General features: G+C 43.4%; 1 protein-coding gene across 2 annotated transcripts; it reads right to left on the bottom strand.

Moving 5' to 3' along the window:
* Positions 1 to 1,487: 1,487 nt before the first annotated feature.
* On the bottom strand, positions 1,488 to 27,532 carry med23 (mediator complex subunit 23). 2 transcript variants are annotated; one of them, XM_018742520.2, is made up of 30 exons: positions 27,358 to 27,532; positions 27,058 to 27,089; positions 26,630 to 26,717; positions 26,364 to 26,488; positions 25,246 to 25,357; positions 25,036 to 25,134; positions 24,829 to 24,930; positions 24,566 to 24,635; positions 24,336 to 24,448; positions 24,123 to 24,218; positions 23,555 to 23,572; positions 20,080 to 20,280; positions 19,848 to 19,991; positions 18,849 to 18,994; positions 17,707 to 17,952; positions 16,980 to 17,122; positions 16,284 to 16,458; positions 15,554 to 15,717; positions 15,341 to 15,465; positions 14,537 to 14,742; positions 11,098 to 11,278; positions 10,806 to 10,976; positions 10,402 to 10,618; positions 9,826 to 10,062; positions 9,399 to 9,564; positions 8,747 to 8,819; positions 8,085 to 8,299; positions 4,033 to 4,153; positions 3,254 to 3,385; positions 1,488 to 2,892 (listed from the first exon to the last, which is right to left on the bottom strand). In XM_018742520.2, the coding sequence occupies exons 1-30, from the start codon at positions 27,406 to 27,408 to the stop codon at positions 2,701 to 2,703; spliced, it is 4,161 nt and encodes a 1,386-aa protein (XP_018598036.1). In that variant the 5' UTR covers positions 27,409 to 27,532; the 3' UTR covers positions 1,488 to 2,700. The 2 variants fall into 2 exon arrangements, with proteins under 2 accessions (XP_018598036.1, XP_018598037.1); XM_018742521.2 differs by lacking the exon at positions 23,555 to 23,572.
* Between the last annotated feature and the right edge of the window lie 272 nt (positions 27,533 to 27,804).

Here is a 27,804-nt window from a genome sequence, read left to right on the forward strand (position 1 = left end):
CAAGAATCCGTCATGCTGTGGGCCTTTTCAGCAGATCCCTGGAACACAGGTCCGATACATTGCAGAGACATCCCCTTCGGCTTTCCCGAGTCACCAGCCACTGCTCCTCCTTTGCTTTGGAAGCTCCCTGTAGGGTCAACGTACTGCTCCTGCAAGGCCTGGGTTATGGGGTCTGAGGGAGGTGACCATGGTAACAGCATTGGCACATTGCTGCAGATAATCAGAGCATCATTAGGTTTACTATAGTAACAAGAGAGCATGTTCAGCCTGCTCTCCCTTCAAAGCTGCCTGTGTTTCAGTAATGGCTACAGATGATTTTCTGGTCAGTTTCATACTGTGATTGCATTTTAATTATGGTTGTCTAAAGCTTTAGTGCGTATGCAAACATTTTACCAAAATTATTCCCAGATTATGTCTAAATCCAAAAATGGATATGCAAATCCAAACACGGCCAAAAAACATTTCAAAGACAAATCACCTTGTTTCACATCATTAAAATACAAATATGTGGAGTGTTTTAGAAAATATCCCTCAAATTGTACAGAATAAATATCAACCCCCATTATGGCATTAATGGATTTTGTACAGGAGAGGGTTGGGCGGATGAGAAAGGAGCAAATCGCACATAATTAAACTCCCACTGCCTCGGCTCAAGGGAATTTAATAGCAGGAAACAAATGCATCGCTTGTTTAAATGTCTCCCAAGGGGAGTGTGAATTAGCCAGAATGTCCTTTTAAATAAACTGCCCAAGACGAGGGCTACGGCTCACAAAGCAGTTGTGTGAGCAGTGCAGCAGTGAGTCGTGTGTCAGAGACTGAGCATGAGAGCTGTCCATCACAGCAGGCTGTCATCATCGGGCATCCTGGCTTTTTCTGTCACTCCTCTAGATGAAAAGTCATGGCAGAGACAGCCTGAAAGTGACAGATGATGCAGTGGTCCAAGGACCTTCCCCACCCCCACACCAATTCTTTAGCTATCCCTTGTCGGGGGGTAAAAAGCATCAACTTACTGGATTGACTGGGAGTCCAGGAATACCTACCTTGGTGCAGTTGGAGAGTGGGTGAGCGATCAAGCAAAATCAACACTTAGTACTAAATTTAACCTTAACAAGTGCTCTAGGCGTGATTACAAATAGGGTGCCCCAGTTTTTTTTCTCTTCATTTCCAGCTGAACATTTTTGAATTCATGTGCCTTTTGTGCACTGTTCTGGAATATCTTTCTACTGCACAAGAAGGCCAGCACTAATTTCCAAATATACTGCTCTTTTAATATCAGCCTATAAAAGATAGCATTTATCATGCGAATTCTGTTTTAAATAAATTGTAGAATTTAGACAAATTCTGGCAAAGTTATTATTGGGCATTTTTGCTTTGGAACATTTTGTAATTCTGTGCTCTCCAACACGTGCATCAAAAGATCTTGCTGAAGAACACAACAGTAAAAGAAAGGATTTTCTGATTATAAATATTTAATCTGAGCAGTCAGCCTATAGATGTTTAGTGTAACAATGTGACTCAAATAGTACAGCTTGCTCATTTTCCCAACAAGCAGATTGCCTCATACATTAAAAGGGTTCTTACAAGCTAAATAGGTAATAAAACACAATTTGACTTTTCTGTGAAACACATTGAAATGCTCCTTTTGTAACGTACACATGATGTCCTACTGATTGTCAAGGAATGTTCTCAGTACCTCAAGAACCGAAACAGACGTAACCACATGTAAAAAGCACCTGTATATGAAAAAGAATTTATTAACAGTTCTGAATGGCAAGTGGGCCATCCAAAGGAGGATGGGTGAGGCACAAAGGGGGGGATTAACCAGTCAACATCTACCTCAGTTGATGACAACGTGTGGGTAGTAAATCACTGTGAATGTTAACATCAGTCAGGTTGTGAATCAGGACTAAAGCTGGAGAGACAGGGTCTCTGACTCATTATTCATTATAACAATGGAACTTGGGTATCAAAAATGGTGCTTCAATCTTCTTTGATCAGATTGGCCTGGTACATTTTCTGCATACCCACTGGCCTTTACTACTCAAGGAGCCATTTTCAAAGAAACACTACAAATAAACAGTACAAAACTCAAATGTGCCATGAACTAAAACCTGTCTCAAGGCACTACCATCACAGCGTAAGGAGCCACATTGGTATTACACTGTTAGTAGCAAAGGAACGCAAGGTCACCTTCTTCAGGGCAGTCCAGTCATTTCTTGTACTGAGCATGTCACATGCAGTACTATGGAGAAAGTGTAAATGTTATGTAAAAATAATACAGTTGCCACTTGTCTCTCCAACAGCCAGAGAAACAGTTCCTGTGTGTCCATATATATTTAAGGTCCAGTAGGTGGGATGGTTCTACGATCCCCTGTACTAACTGCTCCCTGCCACTGGGCACCTGAAAGATAACAGCCAATCCCTCACCTGTTTACTGAAAAAGCACTATCACTGGATCTACAGAGACATGTACTCACCATCCTGCAAGCTGATTGGTTACCATTCTTTCAGCACAAGTGGGGACTGGCTGATACACACCCTCGCTGATGAGAGGCGGAACTTGCAGGCTCACAAAGAGGAATAAACCAACTGTCCTACCTGGCCAAACCCTGACCTTATTACAAAGATGGACAGCCTGAGGATCCACTGATCTGATTGCTGGGTGTTTCAAACAACACCCTGGCCAGTCACCGGGCAGTGCTACTGAGGCACAGACATGGGGACGGTGCCTGACCCTGCGTTGGGAGGAGGCGTTGGGGAAGACACGCCGGCGGGAGCAGGTGTGCTAGTGGCAGAGGAACTTGATGCTGCTGGTTCCATCTTGCTGCTGTGGGTGATGAAACGCAAGCGGAGCTTGAGGGCCGGCCGTAGAGTGCAGATGATCTTTTCCACCTCAAGGAAGCCAAACAGACAAAAGCTGTTTTTTTCCCCCCATCCTGAGCAACATGATAGACAAAAATATATTTCCAGCAACAGAAAGAGCTTATTGAATTAAAATACTCTGGTACCCTGGACAATACAGTGAAGAGAGGAAGTCTGAAGGAATGACTCAGGGAGATAAATTTTGTATTATCTCAAATAGAAAGCACAGCAACATTTAAGCAAATAAAGTAGGAGTGAAGGTCAGAGAAAGTCGCCAGCAAAGAAAGAGACCCAACATGTCCACTAATGGGTAACACAAGGATGGTACAAGAAAGAGAGGAAAACAGCAGCAGCAGACATGGAGACTCAACACAGAGTTGAGTCCATGTACCTGGTCTTTGACGCTGTCCCCAGTGAACATGTACTTGACGTGGTACAGAAAGTCGCAGATGGGGTCGATGTAGACCAGATGTTTGCTGTGTTGATCCACTGACTGGAGCATCTCATAGAGTGCAACTCCAATCTGTGTAAGATTGGAAGCGAATGGTGATTTACAAAAACATCCGTTATGTTCTAAAGGCCTCGTGGGGAACTCGGCGAAGGGAGATGGAGTACCAGACAACAGTAATCTCTTTACATGCACCACGTGCTTGTCTACGCACAGCAAATGGGTCCAAAGAAAAGAGACGAGTTCCCCCAGTCCAATTGTTAGACTGCAAACTCAGAGGTATGCAAAAGAGGTAAGAGGTCAGCTGAAAACATACCAAGCAAAGAGCTGGATGATCTTCCCGATGAAGCTGAGCAAAGAAGCCTTTTATAAACAAGAGAGGCACAGAGGCCACCTTCCCTCATCACACTTAACAGGATGTATCCCCAAGCCATTTAATCTTGTCTGAAGTCTTTATCGCCTGCCTGTTTCCTGTTAGTGGGGGTCAAGGGAGCTGCAATGCCCAGGAGGCAAGCTCCAGGCTGATACTATGAGACCTACCAAAACCACCCTAAGGCAATCTGACTAGAGTTCTTCAACCCTTGTGACAGAGACAAAAACAGAAATATGTGTCCACCCCCAAAATAAACCAATTCATTATGCTATGACCAGAACATCAAGACTTAACATTACAGATATTTGAAAACAGGTTTCAAAAGTAACATATCCGGATGGGTCAGTACCTCCAGCATGCACCGGGTTCTCTCCTGCTGGAAGCGCTGGAGGAAGGGACCGACGAGGTGGTATACATACAACAGCTGAAACTCCGTCTTCACAATAGGCTTCAGAACCTCAGACAAAAACCTGGGGGACAGGGTGGAAAGGGCTAAATGTCAAGACAAGGACACATTTCACAGAGAACACATGGCATCTGCATCAAACACAGTGTCAAAGCTCATAACCTGTTTGCAGAGTCCAGGCACCAGTGAAAATATGGCACTGTAAAGACATGGGATTACAAAACCGGATGCTGTACGTACTACATTATGTACTGGGTGGCACGGTGGCACAGTGAGTAGCACTGCTGTCTCACAGGGCTTGGGTGGTGTGAGAGAATGTGGGTTCAATCCCCTCTCAGTCTGTGTGGAGTCTGCGTGGGTTTCTTCCGGGTGCTCCGGTTTCATCTCACAGTCCAAAGACATGCTGTTCAAGTTCCCCCATAGTGTGTGAGTGACAGAGAGAGTGTGTTCCACTGATGCATGGATGAGTGACACAGTGTAAGTAGTGTATCTAGCAGTGTAAGTCACCACGGTGAATAAGGTGTGTGGGCTCATAACACTACATAGAGGTCATTGGAAGTCGCTTTGAAGAAAAGCATCTGCTAAGTGAATAAATGTACTATCGTGGGCTTTTACAATCGAAAACGCAGTTAACTGGTTGTGCTTCTATCTGGGATTTGTCACTAAATGCCAGTTGTTACTACTAATTTTATGTCGCTTAAAGATGTCACATTAACTACAAAAGACATTTAACCGAAAGACTGAAGTCAGAAAAACATCAGAATAAAGTAACTTTTGTGCATTAAAAACATTCCATGTTAACTCGAATATTATTTACGAACAGAACAAATATCCTGAGAGTAACTTCTACAAATATGGATGCAGTTACTGATGGGTAATATGAAGGAAGCCGAATTTAAAAAATTCTGATCCAGATCCAGCTTCAAACTAACTGTACGACGGCTACCTGCAATACCTACAGACCAACTGAAACTCCCACACAGTCTTCGGTGTATTCCCACGTTCTTTCCAGCCAAACTGCTATGTTACCCATCAGTAACTGCATCCATATTTGTAGAAGTTACTCTCAGGATATTTGTTCTGTTCGTAAATAATATTCGAGTTAACATGGAATGTTTTTAATGCACAAAAGTTACTTTATTCTGATGTTTTTCTGACTTCAGTCTTTCGGTTAAATGTCTTTTGTAGTTAATGTGACAGCTAAATTCACCTAATAAACTGCATGACTCAAGTCAAGATGAGTGCCACAGCTGACAATTTAAGATTTTGTGCTGAATACAGAAAAATGGTGGTGAATACACATTAAAGTGAACATATCAGAGATAATTAAGATAATTTTGGAAATAAAATGCTCCCTTTAAATTTAAAGCAGAACTACCTTAATTAGTAGACCATCTAAAAGAACAAATAAGCACAAATTTCTTTGAATAAACTGAAGTGATTTGAAATTATTTCAAATTTGAAAATGAAATGCAGTTTTTCTGTTTTATAAGGCAAAAAGACATATGTATTCTGTGATTAATAAAAATGGCAAGTGCTCAATTAACACTCATTTGAATGAATTGTGCCATTCATTCAACAAACAGTTTAAGAGTAATTCAGTACAAGTTCACTTCCAACAAAAAAAGCATACAGGAGTTTATTACTTCTAAAAATTGTGATAATAAAGAGTAGTGTGTTCAATGGTATAGTTGCACGTGCCATTCATTCACATGAAAACAGGGCATGGTTCACATTTTATTGCCTACAAATCCAAAACAGTTGTCCTGCTAGAGTGCTAGATCTTGAGATTTAGAGTAGGTAGGGCCAGATATTTTAACTGACTTATGTTACTACATTTGTCAGTTGGTACTGGGATCTCACTGAAGTAGTGGGACAGCTGGTAGCCTAGTAGATAGAGTTGCTGCCTTTGGATTCAAAGGTTGCAGGTTTGATCCACACCACCAGCTGTAGTACCCTTGAGCAAGGTACTTACACTTAATTGCTCCAGTAAAGTTACCCAGCTGTATAAATGGGTACATAATTGTAAGCTTATAATCGTAACCTTTACGTTTTAAGTTGCTTTAGCGAAAAGTGTCAGCTAAATGAATAAATGTAGTGTTCAATTTCTTTCTCTAACTGCACTGGCGCTACTGGCTGTGGGACTGGACATGGATTTAAATCTCACTCAGTCTGTAGTTTTCACGGGTTCATTGTGTTTTTGATTGGATTTAATGTCCCAGTCCAAAGAATGAATGAGTGTCCTGCAATGGGCTGGTTGTACCCTACCTCACACAGTACGCTTCCATGATAGGTTACTGAAAACAGATGAATAGATGGGGTGGAAGGATCTTCTGTCTTCTTTCAAACATTGCACCACCAGTCTGTAATTTTGTACCTGATTGTAACTAAAGCAATCTGAGGGTTTGGGAAGGGCATGCTGCTAAACCAAGGTGGATAGAAAGAATTTAAGACAAAACAGCAAAGTGATGTGTGGGGAGGGAAGAGAGACTGTAATGCAGCGGAAATGTTCTCCCATCGCTGTACCGACAGTAAGCATTAGCTGGTACACAGTGGGACTGCAAGACTGCTGGGTCTGCAAGGTCACGCCCCACCTCCTGTCCCATCTGGGTGCCTTGTCATGGCTGTCACGGCATCCTTTGAGAGAGCAAGCCAGACATCACTGACAGGCACCTCTGGCATGGGGCAAACAACAACAAGTGGGGGGTGGACAGGGCGCGCACACACACACACACACACACACACACACACACACACACACACAGAGCCCCTTGTCTGTTACCGTGCTCCCCAGAATACAGACCACCAAATACCTCTTACAAAGGGAAAACAAAGTCACAGATTCCCTTCTACCTAACAAAAAAATTCTATAGAAGAATCCTGAACAGCATACAAACATGTATGTTGCACACTTCACCGGCTCTCATTTGTACAAGAATTCTGAAGCATTAGACTTGACTGGTGCTAATGCTGGAATGCTTCAGAGCAGCACAGCTGTCTGAAGTTGAATCCCCACCAGAGAACTGCTCTTTCAGTCCAACTTCCTGGCTCAGAGAACCCTGCAGCAGGGATTAAGGACTTTATCCCAAAGGATGCTTTCTAGGGAGAAACTGGCAATGATCACTGCACCAGACTTGGAAATTATTTACAGAGCTGTGTTTCCACAGAAAACATACAAACAGCTGACACCTAAGTCACTGAAGTCTGACCAGGGAGAATTTTCTGAAACAGTTAATAAACTCTATTTGTTTTGTAACAAACAAACTGTATGTATTTCCTATTTTAACTGGTGTACAATCCATCCTCACCACATCAATGGGAAACTTGCATGTTTGACCAGTAGGAGGCCAGAATAGAAGTTAGTGTTGGTTACAGCAGTTCACATCCTCTCCACAAGATGATCAACAAGAGCTCCTTCAATCACTGGATGGTGCACAAAGACACACTTTTGGGGCACCTTTGTACCATCAGCCATCCACCTTCATAAAGCTAGTCAAGGACCTGTTAGATCCTCAACGAAGTTATGCAGGAGGTGCACTAGGAGTCTTTTTACTGCTTTAATCATTCACACTTTAGATATATCTAGCTCAGTGGGACAGCTGGTAGCATAGTGGTTAGAGCTGTTGCCCTTGGACCCAAAAGTCCCAGGTTTGAATCTCACCTCTGGTTGTAATACCCTTGAGCAAGGAACTTACCCTAAATTGCTCCAATTACCCAGCTGTATAAATAGGTAATTGTAACCTTGTAACTGTAATAACTGTAACAATATCAAAAATATAAATATGGAAAACACTGGTATCAAAAACTCATAAATGGACTTTTCGTAACGTGAGGGGAGCCAATTCATAAACAGAAATCCAGTTCCTGGGACATGGCTGAAATCAGTATTTGTTGAGGTGAGACAAAGAGGGGGTAGACATATCATTGGGGATGAGTAACTCCACTGGGGTGACCCCTGAATCCACATAGCAGCACGCGTGGGATGGTGTACCTACTTGGGGATGAGGGACAGCTGTCCAATGCTGGAGTGGTGCCACACGGCGTGAGCTAGTGCCAATACGTAGCTGCAGTACATCTCTGAGTAGGACTGGTGGCAGGAGGTGAAATCGAACAGCTGAAAAGGATAGCCGACCCATTCCGTCTCTGAGGTGAGGGCGGGGCTGCCGATCACACTCACAATGCGATCGTGCAGGACTATCCAGTACGGCTCCTGGAAAGGTCAAAAACGTCAGGATCTCTTTATCCTGCATGGTGAACGGCTGTGGCATGATATGGATTGCTTTTGTGTCATATCCTTCAAAGTGGTGCAGGGGGAGCACTAAACTGAAGCTTTTATATTAATATATTTATACTACCATAAACTGTGACAATCCAATAAAAACTACCACCTGGCTGTTATGAAACTTTTTCATGGGCCAGAAACCATATTGTACATCTCAAAGTTGCATCAGCTATTTCATTTTGCTTGGCAAGCAAAATGCAGACTGTGAAAACAAATTGAAACAATTTGCATATATTTCCACTGGAATGCTAAACAGTGACGGACACTGAGAGGAACGCCTCATGATGCTGAAAGTGATTGTTTTTTCCATTCTTAGGCTATTGAAAAAGGACTCCCTAGCGTTGCAGTACAAACTGTGTTTGGGTGGGGACGCACCGGCAAAGCGGTTATCACAAGTCCGATGGCGTTCATCCAGGCTGTGATGTTCTCTCTGGGGACCAGAGGCTGACTGTGGAGGGGGTGGAGGGGGTGGGGGAGATGGGGGGAGGGCACACAAACAGAAGAACACAACTGTTACAAAACCCAGCGTTCCAGAAACAAAGCCACATCAACATGCAGCTGTAAAATCTGTACCACAAACCCCCGAGCAGTTAAATTATTGACCACCCATCGCATCCTCAATGCTGAGGGCCATTCCTCTAGACAAACTAATTTGCTGCTCAAACAATAATTCATGTGCACATAATAGCAGTGGGCACTTTGAAAGGAGGATGAGAGGTATGCAAATGAGCTGCTGTGACCCAGCAAAGCAGGCACTGTATTACAGAATAATCCTCTGGAGATCTCTTTCCAGTTTGCCTTGAACCCTCAACTTGCTGCAGGATCCAAAACAGCTTTGCTGCTTGTTACCTGACAAACTGCATTTCCTTGTGTGTTTACAAACAGAGGAAAAATGGTCTGGTCTCATTTTGGAGCACACCTTTTCAGAGAAAAATGTTCAAACAAAAATGCTGTTGGGATACTTGTGATTTTTGTTTGATCATGCAGGCTGCGCTGTTAGCCCCGTCCCCTCAACCCCTGGTCAGACCTCTTGAGCACGACATTGAGCAGGGCATTGCCCACATCCTTCCCCGGCACCGCCAGAGCCATGAGTTCCACACAGGTCACATGTAAGGCATGAGCTGCTGGGTTCGGGAATTCGTTGAATCTCCAGTCGCAGTTTGGAAAAGGGCCTGGCGACTTTCCCGCCATGGGTGCATAGAGTCAAGGAGGACTACTTTAGTCTATTAATAAACACATTTAAAACACTGAAAAGGAAAAGCAGGCAAGAAAATAAATGGATGGAAAACACCAAAAATCAAATTACACAGTACAGATTAAATATTCCTTGATTTAGTTATGAATTTTGACACTCTAAATTACTGGAGCATGGAGACGTTTTATATATAAGCAAAAATCTATCTTCTATAACTTATTATAACTGAGTGTGTCATTGAAGAGGCCCAGAAGGATATTGTCAACTAGGCGCCCAATCAGCTTGCAGTAGTAGGTGTCGTCGGGGATCCAGACGTTGTCCTCGCGGTTGTTCATACCGCACTTGAGGTAGGTCTCGCTCAGGCACCAGCCTGGCGTGCGATTGTCCTTCAGGGAGCTCATGATAGCGTGGACCAGCTTACGCTTTAGGCTCGTGCGGTCGCGCAGATGCCGTTCATAGTAGTGCAGCGTGTTGTACAGGTAAGTCACGGGCCGATCTGTCGCCATGACAAAGAAACGGCCGAGCAGTTCAGAAACATAGGCGAGGACTCGTTAAACCGACATCACTGGAAATATTTTTCAAACTATCAAGTTTTTTTTTAAAAAAACTACATAATTTACATATAAGTACTAATTCTTAAGGAATCCCCTGTTCTTGGTCAAATATCCAAACAGGACAAACAATATGAAAAGGTAGAAGTGACTCACTATCTGAAATATTAAATACACATGTAATGCATGCAGTAATACTAATGGATGAAAAGGCACCAATCCACAACTGTTGTTTCCATCAGAGCCAAGGTCTGTTTTTCCTAGGATGAGGCACAGATACACACCGTGGAACTTGTAGAGGCCGCCCAGGTGGTCAAGCAACGTCTCCAGGGACTTGGAAACTGGCAGCAGCTCGAGGAAGCGATGAATGACAATGTCAAAGACGGGCAGGAAACGCAGGCACACGTTGCCAAAGTAGATGGGAAGGTACTGCGACTGCAGCTGCAATGGGGGGCTCACTTGCTCCGCCAGGCCCTCGAAGTACAACTTCTCCGGGTATTTCTGTTAACAGCAAAACACCAGTGGTCATCAGGTGAGACAAGCAAAACTTGACTGGAAAAGACTGAAAGGTCACTGCGGCCTGTTTGGGAACTCGGGCCACAGTGGAACGGTGCCCGCGGGGAAAGGATGCTGGTTAATTACTCATCCATGCTGACCTTTAAAATAACACACCATTTGAAAGGCTGACCTTGTGATAGCTCATGTGTTTTGTGTGCCAGTCGCTCTGCAGCCAGTGTTCCGGGGCGTTCTCCTTGACAAAGTCACTGACGCGGTTGCGGAAGTCATTGGGCTTCAAAAGGAGCAACTGGATGATGAAGTAGCAGACCTGTGCCTCGTTGCCCTCGTGACTCCTCATGGCCTGTGGGAGGGGAGGTGCATACGGCCAATCAGAGGACAGAACCACACCCAACAGCACTGTCGCAGCAGACACAGCACACAAAATTTACCGTTAGGACTCAGGGTGAAGAGACTAGACTGACCAGACAGAGGATGAGTCGGTCCAGTGTCACGATGTTGTACTTCCACACCATGTCATTAAGGATCTCGATGCACTTGTTAAGTTGCTGGCCCCCAGCCGACGTGGAGAACTCGTACACCAGGAAATCGGCAAACGTGCGGACGTGGGCCACCAGTGCCCGGGCTCCGATTCGCTCCAGGACCCTATTAGAGGAGGACCACGCAGTCAGTTAACTCTAGTAATGTATTGTCGTAGAAAGAAGTCAGACTGTCTCCTCTACATCAATATGGTTTTCCTTTAATAACATCCGCAGCTGTGTTTACTTTTAGTGTTACTACAGGGAGTCCTCAACTTACTACATATGCAACTCATGACAACCTGCAATTACGATGGTCAACCTATTAACCTTCATTATATTATTTTCAGGTCCTGATATTGACTGTAGCATCTAATGATGACTGCTCCACCTGCTGTATAATAACAACGGCTGGATCTACAAGGGACTATATTTCTTCCTGACTGTCAGTGTATTGCAGCGATTGTGTTTTATTTAGTTTCAATTGTGATTTTCTTTGTCACAATGGCTAGCAAGGGAAAACATGAGTATTGTGGTGCTACATAAAAGAAAAAGCAAAACATTAAAAAACTGAAGTACAAATAGTGCAGCATGTAAATACAGTACTCTATTGTCTATATTAGAATGATCTTAATATGAATAATGTCTGGAAAAAATCCCTATATAACACAAGGTAGCATTCATGCATATGTCTGTCCTAGGACATTGATGAGGAATTGAGGGAAACACCCTTGAGACAATTTCAGACTTATCAGCCCCTGGGAACCAAAGGCAAGAAGTTGGCACACGGTCACCTTCTTATGACTCACATTATTGCAAGTAAACACTTCTCTGCCCATCAGTCAACTCATAGGATTCCCATCTGTGCTGTGGGAGCCATACAGGGAGGGGAAGTGCAGTTACAGCAACCTCTCCTTTGTTCATGTAAACAGGAGCTGTTCTCCCAGACAGCGCTGCCACGTGCCATCAGTGCTACGGGATCACGTTCTGGGGCTCCACGTCGGCTCCCGGGCACACTTCGCCTGTAGCAGCACTGAGGCGCTGATGCTCAGGCCAGCGATTGTGAATTTCACCAGCGCACATCGTCACCCACTCTGTCAACACAGTTGCCTTGTCAGCAGCACCAGCATCATCCAATAGCATGCTGACAGCTCTAGGTCTCACGAGCTTTGCTTCATGGAGCTGCACATTGCGGAATGTTAGAAAAATTTTGAAGGTACCAACATTTTCCCATTATTTACAGCATGCTCTCGATTTTCCTTCTGTAGATTTGTGTTTCCAAATTACCCATGTAGGACGAATCATTGTGCAATGACTGGTAACAGAATGGAAAACAAAGTATAAGGCTGTGTTCCTAGAGTGTATCCATAACCCCAAATAAGAAACGTGTGCGCGTACGTGCAAGATTCTCTGTCTAGCAATGGTACAGTCACGTGTTCAATGTCATATATAATTTCACCCCATTAAATTCCAAAAACACAGGAAAAAAATACTTAACTGGAGGGAAATCAAGAGAGGGACATCTGCAACAGAACTTGCAAAGAGATATTGTAATGCTGTTCAAACAATTTTTACAATTTTTTTTCTGCATAAACAATAAATATTAACAGGCAATATATTTTATAGTTTTTCTGATTATGGCACAAAGTGTAAGCTTTGAATGAGCCATGCTTTTAAATCATCTGTGCACACCCCATCACTTCTATTATCCCAGATAATCAGAGAACAATATTTATTTTAATTTCTTAATTTTCTAAAATTTTTATTGCAGAGGAAAAGCAACCTGCATTTCCACGACTTTTCTTTAGCTGACCATAAAACACACCAAAGAGAAGTGTGGGATCGCCTTAATTCAACTTATTTCCAATATTCACAGCATGCATCTAATGTTATTGATCACCAACACTAACTGCCACTTATGGAGACATTTTTTATTTTCAGTATTTTTAAGAGTTTTAATTTAGCTTGTAGTTAATAAAAATGTGGAAGATTGTTTATTGATTTATCCAAAACTTAGACAACACTTAACCTGTGAATAAACAAACAAGTGTGTGTATGATGTAGCTTTTTTGTGACAACAAACGTAATAGCAAACTTTCAGCCCCAACAGCGTTAATAAGCTGAGGAGCCAGGATACATTCAATCTCTGCATATAGAGATGATAGTATCAAGATATGTTGGTTTAGGAAGAGCCCCTGTCTTTCCCCGGAAGACATCTCTGGAATATATTTCCATTTTTGTCCTTCGTGCATGATAAATGCAGTTGTGTACAGCGGTCCAAAAAGCCTTCCGTAATGAGCGCCTATGAGAGGCCGTCACTTTCAAAGGAGGGTGACACATCAACTGAGAGCCAGTTTACAGTATGGAACTTTTTCATGTTGGTAACTCTCACTGCGGGGGAAGGGAGGGCAGATTCCTTCCCGTAGACAGGTTCCTGAGTCATCCAAGCATTTAATAACTTTTGTGAAAAGCACCTCCCTCACCAGAGTTACATAAACAGGAACGGAGCTCTAGCACCAGTCGTGGGGTTCTGCTGGGGGAAGACAACTCTGGTTGCTGCTAGTTCAAACATCTCCATCTCACAGATCTCAATTCCTGATCTCCCAAGGTCCAAGCACGCATCAAAATGACATCATTTGTCAAACGACAGTGTTTAGCTCCTTCTGTAGTACCCTCCCACAGTGCTGAGTGTGGAGCGAACTACCAAAGGGTTCCCGTCATTGTAGCTGAGATCCTGTGGTTAGAAAGCAAGAAACATCAAGCTACTGTCTCAGGGCAGATGTACAACAGAGAACAATGCCTTAATCTATGGCTTCAAACAGTCTATACCAGAGAAAGTACATACCCTGACGGCAAGATACACAGAAGACCCTAAGTGACATTGTCAGCTTTAATAACCTCTATTACAATGTGGCTTGTACCTTGTGATTCCTTTATGCAGCTACTCATGTGATGTACATTGGTTCATATGTTGGATTATGACAAACTGAGTGTATCCTAGAATCACGTCTGCATCCAAAAATCTCCTTCTGTTGATGTAATGCACTCTTTGCATTTTTCTCAGAGTTGTGCGGCGTCACCTTGGAGTAAAGCATTTGCTAAATGAATAAATGTAAATGTGGCTATATTAAACAATACAAAGCCAATAAGAAGGTCCTGTGAATCTGTATGAAAAAATTGCCTTAATTGCCCAGCAGTATAAATGAATAAACAGATGTAGATAACACTGTAAGCCTCTCTGGAGAAAACTGCATCTGGTTGATCAGCCATCAACAGGCTACTTGAACCATATCTAGTTAATGAGGTAACACTGAGCTACCCAAACCACTTTTAGATGAGGTGTTAATGAGTTAGTTGCACCACTGCATGGATGCCAATAAGTTACCTGAATCCAATCTGGTTGATCTGGTCTGTCTCCAGGAGCATCTTCCACAGAAGACACAGGAACAGGGGCGGGGAGCCCTGCATGGAGAAGTGGGTGATGATGTCGTTCTCGTTGGTCATAGATTTCCATTTCCTGTACTCCTCCTCAACATTCTTCTTCAGGTTGAAGCGGCTCTCCTGGGGCACATTGTTCTGCTTGAAGAACAACTACAGATTGAGAGAACATTAGATTATTTTCACATGACATCCTTTTCCTGCATACACTGTGTAGTATACTTGATGTTTGGCATATGATTTACATATGATGAATATCCTTCTGCTTTTCCAGGCCATTTTTGGCATGGTGGCACAATGGGTAGCACCAGTGCCCTACAATGCCTGAGCTATGGCTTCCAGTCAAGCTCAGTTTGACTGGGGATTTCTGTGGTGTTCCCAGTTTTCTCCAGATAGTCTGGTTTCCTCCCACTGTTCAAAAAAATGTGTTTCAATTGAACTGGTGACTAAATTGCCCTTACTGCTTTTATAAATAAGAGTAACAATGCCTATGTGTGCCTTTATGGGATAGGCTCCAATTCACCACAGCCCTGCAGCGGACAGGCGGTTATTGATATTTGATCAATCGTTAGTTTGTTAAGTATATGCTTTGCAGCTCTCAAAGGTCAAAAACTTTTAACTAGGAGACCCTTCAGCCCTATTATTCAATGTTATACCTTTAAATTTAGCACATGAGAGTTGGAAACAACAATCAAAACATTCAACAGAGAACTCCCCTGCCTAGTACTCAATGCATTCTTTATGCCAGTACCTGCAGTGGGGCAGGGAAACAGCTCAGCGTGTGCGAAGCCCAGTTGTGCGGCGTGAAGCTCATGATGGTTTGCAGGATGTCCTTACACCATGTACCCTGGATTGAGTCTGAGCCTGTGAAGAAATCTGGGAGAACCCAGAAGGCACTCAAATGATGCAGACCAAGAGGACTTTGCGGTTGATCCATTACCTGCACTTCTACATATGGACTGACCTGTTACATGTGTGGCTCTAGCAAGTGTGAGGATGAGGGCACGGTTCAGCTCTTCCGATTCAGCAGACAGGACGGTTTTGGGATCGCTGAGGAAGCGTGTGAACTGGGGCTGAACTTCTGAACTCCCCAATGCAGTGATCAACCTGAGGGCCGTGCTTTCCACACTGTTTACACACACACAGAAAGGTGTCACTTAGAAAGGGGAAACATCTAGCAGCTATGAAAAGAGTTATCTTCATATATTAATGAACTAAGTTCTGAGGCTGTCAGATTTACAGGTTAAACGTAATGTCTCAGCACTCAAATGCGCACAATAAAAAATTATTTTACGGCAAAGGGCGTGTTAGTGTTAATTGAGCAGAATATACTGCTGTAATCTGTCATTTGTTGATATGCAAATCTGTCCACTAAATCTGACTCAGCAAAACTGAGTAGAAGTTGATGGGAAAGTGGACTTCATATCAAAGAGCTGTAGAATCATACATGGAGAGAAAACAGCCTTCAACAGGTCAGTTCAATCATATCTGAATCGCCTCAGTAAACAGCCAAGGTTATGATTCCATAACAGGTTTATGATTACATCTCATTTAGGTTGAATGATGATTCCTGATGAGAAAATAAATGACACAAAGACCTTGGTGTAAACCACGCCCTCCAAGTCCCTCGTATCATCAGTAACATATTAAAATCTCCAGTGCAGACCCAGAGGGCATCCCCTGGCAGTACTCACCACAAGTGCAGTTGATTCTGGTTGGTCTGTGGCACTGCAGCCAGTGAATGCAGATGGCTCAGCAGCTGGACACGATAGTGGGGTTGGATGTGGTGCATACGGTAACTGAACATCTCCAGTAGGGTGTGTAGGATGCCCCATGCATGCGACTTGAACACATTGGGCAGGAGCTGACCTGTGGGCGGAGTGGAATACATGAGCTTGTCAGTGGACAGCATCTTGTACTGCATTAAATGGTTACAGGTTCAAGTACCACCTAGAACCCCTGAGTAAAGCATTCAGTCTAAATATGATGAACTACTATGGGTTAAACTGCAAGCTTGTAAAACTCAATTAAATTTTGAGAAACTCTAAGTATACAACAACAATATACAAAACACACACACCTATCCTACAAGGACAGGGTGTGAGGTAAGGTACACCCTGGATAGGACACCAGTCATTCACAGGGCTATCCAGCTATCATTTTCACACTCTCACTAATACAACCTTCAGTTTGGATTCACCAACTGAGCTGAAACACATCTTTGAACTGTGGGAGGAAACTGGAGCACTGAGACGAAACTCACACAAACATGGACAGTACATGCAACTGTCACACTATCGATAACTTTCAATGAGACAATATCTGTTCTGTATTGGTAGTACTGGTTGAACGGGGATCGGTTTAAAAGCTCTGCAACAAATCAGACTCACTAATGAAGCCTTTGATGCCCAAGGATTCGATCTCCATGTAGACCAGAAGGCGGCTGTAGGTCTCAACTAACGCTGGGGCAAGGGCAATGCTCGACTTTGCGTGAGCCAGCTTGATCACGCGTGTAGCTATGCTGTGAATGAGGCTGCAACACAAAGAGGAGAGTCAGAGGAAAGCTGGAGTTTCAGCCATGAGCGATTTCAAATCCTTCCATCCATCCCTCCCTCCACCACCTACGGGGGCCTTTTTCCAGTATTTCTCTCAAACTGAAAGTGCTTAAAAGCATCATATTCAAATGCATCACCTGCATATCCTTATCTTACTAGGCAAAAAATCATGTGGCCGTTTGCCACTGCGGAGCTGAACGTGGGGGCTGGTGACTGAGTGATGCATCTGCTCAAAGGGTACACACAGCTGCTGCATGCGCACAACTTGGAAAGTAGGAGTCGGCCACATATGTCCCACCCACACCTATGAGGCCAGCACAGATTGCAACGTGCACCCCGAGGCAGAGGCACGAGCGAAACGTCAAACAACCCATGACAATATGCTGTAGCACCTTAATAATGCAACATTTACTTTACTAATAACTACATTCCTATCCAGTGCGCTTGAATATGCAGTTCCTCATTTTACAACAAAGTAAGAGCTCTTCTCTAATCTGAACATAAGAGCAATATTAAGCCTAGAAGAGATGTGATAAAAAGGCACTCATGTGCCTCTTCATACCTCATCTTGGCATGCACGGTGAGCGAGTCCAGCAGGTTCATGGGCAGCGGTGTGACAGAGCCCGACGCCATGCAGTTGATACCTGGCAGTGTAATCCGCATGCTGCCATTGCCATAGATGGTCTCCACCAGCACGCCCATGGGCAGCGTGAAGCACTCAGAGTTGGTCGAGTAGGCATTGCACAGCAGTGCAATTTTGTAGTCTGTCATCTGCAGGCTCTTGCTGCGCAGACTCTGCTGCAGGAACCTGAGGCCATGAGTGGTTGGAGGGACAGAAACTCAGCACCATAAGACTACATCACATGCCGCAGTTCAAGTGAGCTTTGGCAGCAAGCCCTCTTGCGGCATACAAAACGAAATCAGTATTGGTTAATAAAATAAATATTTTTATACTCAGGTGTGTTTTTCATTCGATTCCATTGAATTCTGTCTCTACTGGAATCCTGTGGATGCCCATATCAAGCTAAAAACTCTGAGCACGGCCTACAAGACTGCCAAAGGATCGGTACCTCGATGTTTACAGGCCCTGGTCAGTAAAACAACTGTACTCCTCCACCTCTGGCAGTTCTACCTTTTGACTCTGATGTAGTGAAATTCTCCTCCTCTCTTTCTGAGAACTGCTGAATCCCTTCCAGCATTCAATAAGGGTCTCAAAACATCTCTTTTCAATCTATTTCACATACCCTCAACTACAGACAGCTACGTAAGTAATGTGTGCCAGCAAAAATGGTCATATCAGAATAAGTGTGCCTCTATAATTGTGTCGAGTGCTCTGTTGTGAAAAACACCTGTTTACCCTTAAGTCACTTTGAATCAAAACATTTGCTAAATGAAAAATGTAGAGTTAATCAAAATATTTCTTAATCTCCTAACTGATTTTCAGTGGAATCGTCTCCAATTCTAAGTGATGAATAGTTGCTTATGTGCTGGGAAGCGCTGCAGGTTCCCCCTCCCAGACACCAAGAAAATGGGACAAGAAACAGAATTTAAAGTCACAGTCAGTGAGAGACACAAACCAGACATGACTGAGTAATGTCTCCTCAACAGAAGCTGGCCTGTTTTGGCTCAGCTCCGAGTCTCATGACCACGCCCCTTTAACCAGGTAGAAGTGATCCGTGGGGGGAAACAGTAGCAGGGCCTTACTCGTGATGCAGCTTCAGTGAGTGGGGGATGGGGATCTGCAGTCTGGAGTTGTCGCTGTGGGCTTTACGGTTGAGGTGGATCCAGATGCAGGTCATGGCAAAGGCATGGGTGGACTGTGGCTTGGTGATGTCAGGCACCGGTATGCACTGCAGACAGAAGGACCAGGGCATGTCACTTTGTACTGCTACCCACCTGGGATCAGCAGGGACAGAATGGCCCATTTCACAAAGTCTCATCTATTTCAAGGTCAAACTCACTTCTGCACCTACCAACATTCAGTGCAAGTCTCTTGGACTGATCACAAAGGCTAAACGTTACAAAACTGACATCCTGAATGGTTCAATTGCACACCACACACCTTTAATTACAACCGCTAATTATCCCCAAAGAAGGAAATCAGAAGTCATTGGTCGCAATTGCACTGGTGCTCGTGGCAGCAGTCATTGACGTTGTGGTTTGCTACTCCACATTAATGTTCAACGCATGTTTTTCTCTACTAATGACAGACTTCCAAAAAGGAGTTAATAAGGGAGAACCAGCGCCTGCAGAACGAGTAATTGCAGCACCCCAGAGACGGATCTGGGTAAGATTTCCAGTTGTGGGCTTGCAGCCGAGAGCTGGGACAGATGGAACTGCTTCAAAAGAGGCCCCTTGGAGCTTTGAACAGCACGTTGACTGACAGCCAAGAAGGATGGCGACAAGCTCCTGTGAGCATAATGCTATGCAGCACACTCTACACCTTAATCGTTTGACAGCAGACCTTTACCTCTACCCAGGTATAAAGTGGTGTTAATCACTATTCTCCTGTTGTCAGCAGTTACCTCTCACTACTTACCCTGGGGAATTCTCTCTCTTGTGGCTCACAGGTCAACTAGCTATTCTCTCTACTCTTTATCGTAGTGTTAACTACCAGGGAGTGCCGAACACTTTCGGCTACTTTCGTTCCCGAAGACAGTGCTAACAGTGCTCCTTCAGTGAGCTCCTTCCTGGTAGCCTCACCTCTTTCTCAGGGTATAGCAAATCAAACAGCTTCATCACTGGAAGGAAGTCAGCTAGGGCATTCTTCTGGATGCTGCCGGAGATGAACTGGAGGAGGACCCACATGAGGTGGTCCCTGCCTTTAATCAAACCACGGCCAGCCAGCTGAGCGACAGAATGGAAAACAAAAATATGATCACGCACAAACACATAGGCATTATGGGCACTTTAAGTAAAAGTGAAGGTACCGCACCTTCTGATGCAGTGACAGCACCATGTGTGGGAAGCTGGCAAACTGGAAGAGCACGAAGAAAATAAGCTGACTCGATAGGTGCTGCCACAGCAGCTGGCTGGTGCCACCATCATCAAACTGCTCCTCTGTCTCCGAGCGCTCCATGGCGTACACCACCAGGTCCACCAGCTGGTCCTCCAGAACTGGGCAGCGCTGCTTGTGCTGGAGGGAAAGGGGAAGAATCCCAGAGATGGGGTGTGTTTCACAGGTGGTCTTGGCTTCATCCCACCCACTGGGAGGGAGGTCACACACAGCCATCCGACCAGAACAACCCATTCCACAATCACGGCATCGTGCCCCCCATACACACAGAGCCATCCCACTACAGGTATGCCAAAATACACCCTGAATGGTCTGGGTGTTGAGCCAATTTGGCAACAGGCTCCTCTTCTACAGGGTGGGGCCTCAGCCAGGTCTCCACTCAACCCAACAGCACCACCGGCAGAATGTAGTGTCCACTGGTACACGTTCACAGTGACTCACACTCAGAAGACAAAGTGGCAAAGGGGCGTGATATGAAGACTGCGTCACTGCCTAAGAAAGCCCTGATCCCAGGAGAGCTGCATTTTATCACCGGGCTGGTTACAGGTTTCATATGAGATGCGAGGAATAAAGTTTTGTTTACGATGTCACAAGTTTTCCTAAATGAAGAAAGATTGCTGGGGCCAAGAATTTATTAATAATATGTGGTGGCATTTGAAACAATAGTTTAATAACTGAATATGGACAGTCATCTTCAAGTCAAAGCTGCAGCTGTTGCCAAAAGCAAAAGCTGCCAGCATAAGCGTGGTGATGGTGGAGATCTCTGAAGAAACTATGGCCTCTTGTGGTTAAAACATTTCTAACAGTTTGAAAATCAAGAAGCCAGTATGAAAGCAAAGCTACAGGAGTATTTAACAGTCCCATACAACCACATGGATGAACTCTCAAAAGACCTCCAGCCATTCTGACATAATGCAGCTTCCGCTCTGGTGTGACACGTGAGTGCAGTCACTCGTTTCAGCAGAAATTAATATGAGCGAAAGTGGCGAATCTCTGAAACGAGCACAAAAAACACACCTGTAAGATGCATGTTCTTTTGAGATAGGGGTTTGTTTACTGGATTTGATCATTTATTGACACTGTTCTGATGTCTTTGCAGAACCCTACTACATGTAACCCAGATAGGACTTCTAAATCCCAATCAGGATGCACTGGTGATCATACGTAGATACACATTACAGTCTGACAGATGGATGCAAAAATTTTAACATCTTAGTCTAATGCATTACACAATTCCTGAATTGTGCAAAGTTAGGCCTAAACATTTGTATTTATATATTCACTTTGAAATCTTTTTTGCCAAAAAAAAACAAATTCAGAAAGGCAGTAGTGTATTTTCTTATTGCTCAGATCAATACTGTCAGCAGAACAAAATCCAATAATTTAACCTCAATTGCAAAAGAGACACAAATCTTCCCTTGACATGCTCCCAACTGAAACAAATGACAGAAGTCAAAGAAAGAAAGAAAAAGGTAGAATAGAGAGGAATAACTCTGGTTACACCAACGCCAAGGATGCATTCACACACACACAAAAAACACAAAAAAAGCGAGCGCACACACACGTTTTCTGGTGTGGACACCAGGGCGAAACCACATCTCATCACAAAACCCCAAGGGGACACGTTACACTCCTCAACAGACAGGACTACTTTCTACAACAGCAAAGCATGCAGCAGATCAGGGCTTGAAATTAGCAGTTCATTCTCAGTAACGCATCATGTACATCTCCCTTCTCTCCAGCTCTGCCTCGTCACATGCGTCATTGTTGAAAAACAATTAACATATAATTGCCTTGCTCTTCTGAAATGTTCTCAGTGTGTGAGTCTTGAATGTACTATGTCCCTAAAAATGACAATTTGTTCAGGGTAAAGGCTGTGTGATCTAGGCTCAGAAAATTTTAATACCACCATTTTTGTATACAACCAGACTAAAAATATGGTTACCATCTATAGATATTGTTTTGTCAAGCCATTTGTATGACAGTTTTTTAGCAAATCAAATAATAGCACTAACTTTTTATTTTATAGCTAGCATGCTTTATTAAGCAATACGTTTTCCTGCATGTGCTGGCTGGCTCTTTGCGTTATAAAGTTGATTTATGAATTGCCAAGGAACATTACCCAGATTTACATATTTTGGTCTGAGGTAGAGAGAACAACTTGCGCCTTACCTACAGATGGCAGCAGAAAGTATGCAAACATAACAGGAGTGTGAGACTGTCTTAATTCTCTTTGTGTGTATAGCTCACACTTAAGTGTTCCTGTGTGTTTTGATAATCAATAACAAGATAGGGGAACATGTTACACATATTTATGGGGTGAATCAGTGAAAAACTGGCACTGAATAAGGTTGTAGAGGCAACATTAAGTTTTAATGCAGCCTAACATTAAAAACCTATTAAGAACTGTTACAAAACTATTTATTGTAAGTTCACCTAAGGTTTCTACAGAACCTAACCAGTAAACGAATCAAGGGGTGCCTGCATTATGAACTTTTTATTGATAGTGACTCGCAGATAAAAGTGACTTTGGATTCACAAAACAGGTTACAGACATCTGGTCCCAGTTGTACTCATAAGTTGAGGAGCCATTGTATAGCAGCCTGACAGTGGGAAACCTAACCAATCCCGCTAACAGCACTTTTCCAAACATCCATCAGTGTGGAGGACTTGTACAAGACCAAGGAATTCTTCAATGTTTTCACAAGTTAAGCGCCGTCTAAATCTTTTAATATTCCCTGCAGTCTGCATATTCATAGACCAGGAGTTAATATGAATGAACACCAGCAGGTCAGCATGTTTGACTCCAATAATGGAACTGTGCAAAAATCTGACAGATGTAAACTGAAAGAGGGGGAAAAGCCAGAGGACAACTGAGGAAATGACAGAGGAATGTAAAATAAACACTTTTATAATGGTCTATTAGACAAAACACTCCAGATATTAATAAATAAATTTAAAAAAAAAAAATGTATAATCAAGATCAAGGGGCTAGGCAAGACATATTCCAAATATGTAAATTCCAAAAGGAATAATAAAAAGACAGACATCCCCAAGTCCAGACTGTGACAAGTGCCTTGTTTTCTGTACATCCAAGAGATGTTACTTTTATCCCACAAAGTACTAGATGTTTAACAGTATTTTATTTATGATTTTCCCTTTGACAATTGCCAAGCGATCTGCTGGTTCTACAGGTCACCATGCTGCCGAGCGTTTCTCTAAGCAACACTAGTGACAGCATTAGTGGTATCGCTCGGCAACCTGCTTTCTCGTTGCGGTAATTTCAAGCCCCCAGAGAGTTCTTTATGGTCTAGATGGGAAAAAAAGATCAGTGTGGCTACGAAGCGTCCAGTATCTGGTTAGTCACAGTACAATAGGAAGATTGTGAACATACCTGAGCAATGTTCAAGGTCTAGAGCATTGGAGGAAGGGCAGGGCAAGACAGGACAGAACAAAAATAAAGGAAGAAAAAGAAGACAAAAACAGTGACTAGGAGGCCAGCTCCGAATTCCCCCGTCAGTCCGTCAAGCCAGGCTCATCCCACACACACACACCAGAGTGACAAGGTACACCGGTATACTACCCAGCGGACTAGACACTGGACCTTAGATTATTTTCGCCATGCTGAACTGACGCTTTCAGTGTTCCAGAGTGCTGGGAAGTATACTGGGGACTAGCTGCATGGGAACAAAGCAATGCAAACCATTGTTCTTGTCGTTTTGTTTTTTTCTAATATTAAAGCAATTGAGATGCACTACGCAGGACACCTCAACAAAAGTACCTTCTTTTCAACCATATTTCTTATCTACAGTATTTCCAATAGTCTCTGATTTTATTGCTCAGTCAACCACAACAGCAGCAGAAAAAGGAGAAAAGAGTGGAGAGCAGGCCGGTCTGAGGGGGGTGGGGAAGGCTTGTGGGAGGGTTCAGTGAGGGAAGAGCTTTGGGTCCAAAGGCAGTACCTGTTTGTTGAGCCCTAACATGTTGCAGACCATGTCTCGCGAGTATGGCTGCTCCAGCACGTATCTCAGCAGCGCTGTCTGCGGCTCAAACAGGTCCTGATGCAGAGACAAGGGGGGGGGGGAGAGATTATGACATACAACCAAAGGTGAGCTGGCACATGCTTCCTCTACCACTCTTATTTTGCTTTCTGTCAGCAAAGGGATATGGGAAACCTTGTCGTAGGGCAGCATCCCACGGAGGGGGAAGCGCAGTGTGGTAGGATCCAGTTTCCAGGAGTTGCAGATGGCCCCCGAGTTGTTCACCACTGGTAAGAGACTGCATCTCCCTGATACACCCAGGAAAATAAATGGGCAACAAATCTCACCAAGAGAAAACCACAAATGTTAGCTAATCTTCATGTACAGTAAGATCAATGATTATAAATTAAAGATTTATAACTCACCACAAATTGAGTTTATTCTTGCAGTAGGTCTAAAACTGTCCACAAAATCAGATATCAGACTGCCCAGTAGCTATAAAGAAAGTTAATGTTTAACATTTGGTAAGAGTAATTCACAGTCTGAAAGAAGCAGAAATTAAGAACAGAAACCCAAAGAAATATACCTAAAGTGCCTCATGAGTAAGATGAGGACACTTCCTGTTGTCACCTACTGATCTCCTTGTGGATATCAGACTGTCAGACAGAAAAAGAGGCACCCAACTCACCCAGTGGGACAACTTCCCTTCTGGATAGAGTTTTCGGATTTCGGTGATGGCAAAGTAAGCTGGCAGCAGGCAGGCATTCCTGTCTAGAATGTACTCTACCACCTTGAGAGAGAACAAGAAAAAAAAAGACTTTTTCCCCCAGATACTGTACATAAGCAGAAGTCGACAGAGGTCACTGCAGATAATGACTTGTGTAATTAGCGATACCTCTCGAGCAGCCAGAAGCTGCTGGAGAACAGCAGAGCTCACAGTGGTGGGAATAGTCTGGATCTTTTCCAAGACAGCCTTCAGGAGGTCTCGCACACCCTGGATTAGAGCAAGTTAGGTTGCACTGTTTAGTCCTTTAACCGTAAAACAAAAAGGCTTCATGAAAGAGTATGCTGAAACAGATGAGAACACCAAAGACATGTGTTGTACCTTGTAGTCCACCCCTCCGATAATTTTGCGAATGAGTTGGAAGGTTAGGGCCCACAGCTGCGTCCTCTCCCATTCCAGGCTATCTGAGCTTATTAAGGCCTCACAGACCATCCTGGGCACAAATAACAGCTAATGATGTAATAAATGGCATGTGTTAACTGGGTCAATTCTCATCTTAAACTTTATATATTGTGCTCAAATACCACAAAAACTTTCATATCTATCAAACCAATCAACATAACTTCAATAACTTACTTTCTTAGAGAGTAGCATCTTCATTGCACCACTAATGCAGAAGTGTTGTATGAAATATGAAAAATTTGCATCGGTCTAATGAAATCAATTTCTGGGCACTACCATCTCACAGGACCTGAAGTGGGAGTTCCACATAGACTCCATTGTGAAGAAGGCCCGGCAGAGGTTGTACTTCCTTCGCCAGCTGAGGAAGTTCAACCTGCCACAGGAGCTACTGATGCAATTCTACTCTGCAGTCATCGAGTCTGTCCTCTGCACTTCTATAACTGTCTGGTTCGGCTCAGCTACGAAATCAGACATCACAAGATTACAGCAGATTGATTCTTCCAGCAGTCCGAACTTCGGCACACACCCCCCCCCCCCCCCCAGCTCTCCAAGAACTGCACTCGTCCAGAGTCAGTAAAAGGGCTAGCAAAATCATCCTAGACCCCTCACATCCAGGCCACTTCCTCTTTGAAGCTTTGCCATCTGGCTGGCGCTACAGAACACTGAGCACCAGGACAGCCAGGCAGAAGAAAAGTTTCTTTCCTCAGGCCATCTACCTCATGAACAGCTAAATCCCCCCTAGAGAGTAAACCAGTGCAATACACAATGCTATTTATCACATCGTATGTCTTACATTCCCTTGCATTTGTATAAAACATACCTGTACATACATATGTCTAGTGACTATTTTTTGTCTTTTGTGTACTTTATATTTTTTATTCTTTATTCACATATTCTATCTTCTCATCTACATCTTGTCACTGTCATTCTGTCTGTGCTGTGGAAGCTTCTGTCACCAAGACAAATTCCTTGTATGCGTGAACATACTTGGCAAAAAAGCTCGTTCTGATTCTAAACTGATGGAAAAGAATTTTTACCGGGGGGGGAGAAGGTTGGTTTCCACTGCCATGGCCAGGCAATCATAGAGGAAGGAGATTCGCTTGGGGCTGTGCTGACTGTGGATGAACCGCACTATCCACTGCACACACTGATCATGAGAATCCTAGAGAAAACAAAGGGTTTGTCAGATTTATTTGGTCACAAAAATGTCGCTACAAATCAGATGTAGCTGATGTGCGAACCTGCAGGAACAGAGTTGGGAGTGAAGATCCAGACTGATCATTTCCCACTCAGAATGGCTTACCTGAGAGAGTGTGCTCCAGAACTGGCGAAAGGCAGCAAGACAGCTAACCAACTTTGTTCGCTCATTCTCCGGAGTGTCTATAAACATGCTGCAAAAATGCATAATGCATTTATGAAAAATGCAAATGCAAACAGTAAGAAAATTCCAATACATAAATAAGTAAACAGGATGGATAATGTACAGATTAATGAAAAATTATTAATCCCAGGGAGAAAATCCACTCAACTGAAGCAGCATACGGTATACAACATGCATATACAAAGCATATGAATACACATACATAAATAAATAAAAACACAGGTATGAAGAAAGCCAGTTTGAATGAAAAGACAGAGAATGAATGAGAACAGAATGGATGATGAATAAACAACTCACATGGTTGGCTAAGTTAATATGAACTCTTAAACTTATCACACAAACGATCTTACCCCGCAAAAGCTTCTTCTATGACCTCCGTTTTCTAGTAGAAAAAATTGTAAACAACAAGAACTTCAAGACAAATACACCGGTACAGTTGCTAAGTTAAGTATGCAAATTTGGCACACCAAATGAATTGTGTTCAGAACTCAAAATTAAAGCAAAAAAAAATAAACTACCATGTCAAGTTTACTTTAAAGACACAATTTTAGACTGCTGAATAATTGGAAAAACTGCCTAGTAGTAGTAGTGGTGGTGCTAGCTCTTAGGTCTTAGCCACAGGCTCAGCTAGTAGTAGTAGCTGTACGTACCACAACCTCCTCAAAAATGTTCTGAAGTTGAGTTTCCATTGAAATCGCCATTTCCAGCGCGTCTGAGGCCGTTTCAAAAAATTTTCAAAAATTACACGAAAAATCCACTTTCCAAGTTGCTGCTATTATACAAGACTAGTAGAAATTTAGTCCCGCCATCACTTCACCGGAATACGGTGCCACCTCTAAGTCCCCACGGAAGGAAACTCAAATCACCGGAAACCAGTGTCACTTTCAAATGCTCACGTAGTAAACCGTTGGTAAACAATCAATGGTTCCGCTTTTTCGTGTGGCTCCAGTACGGAACTGAGCATTATTTTAACATTATTTTAAAACTGAACGGGTTACCCAGATTATGTTTCGTGTTGTAAGATTTAGTTGTCAGTTATGGATTTACCTACCTCAATCCTTTGATAATAGTGCACTAATTTCTGCCATAATTCATCT

Source organism: Scleropages formosus, chromosome 1 (genome assembly GCF_900964775.1).
Source record: "Scleropages formosus chromosome 1, fSclFor1.1, whole genome shotgun sequence".
Classification (NCBI taxonomy): Eukaryota; Metazoa; Chordata; class Actinopteri; order Osteoglossiformes; family Osteoglossidae; genus Scleropages; species Scleropages formosus.

Excerpts from the sequence above, each read along its gene's own strand:
- med23 (XM_018742520.2), bottom strand. The coding sequence starts at position 27,408 with ATGGCGATTTCAATGGAAACTCAACTTCAGAACATTTTTGAGGAGGTT. Across the intron at positions 10,619-10,805 it reads AACACATGAGCTATCACAAG|AAATACCCGGAGAAGTTGTA; the intron begins GTCAGCCTTTCA and ends TGCTGTTAACAG. Across the intron at positions 2,893-3,253 it reads GGGACAGCGTCAAAGACCAG|GTGGAAAAGATCATCTGCAC; the intron begins GTACATGGACTC and ends GGCTTCCTTGAG.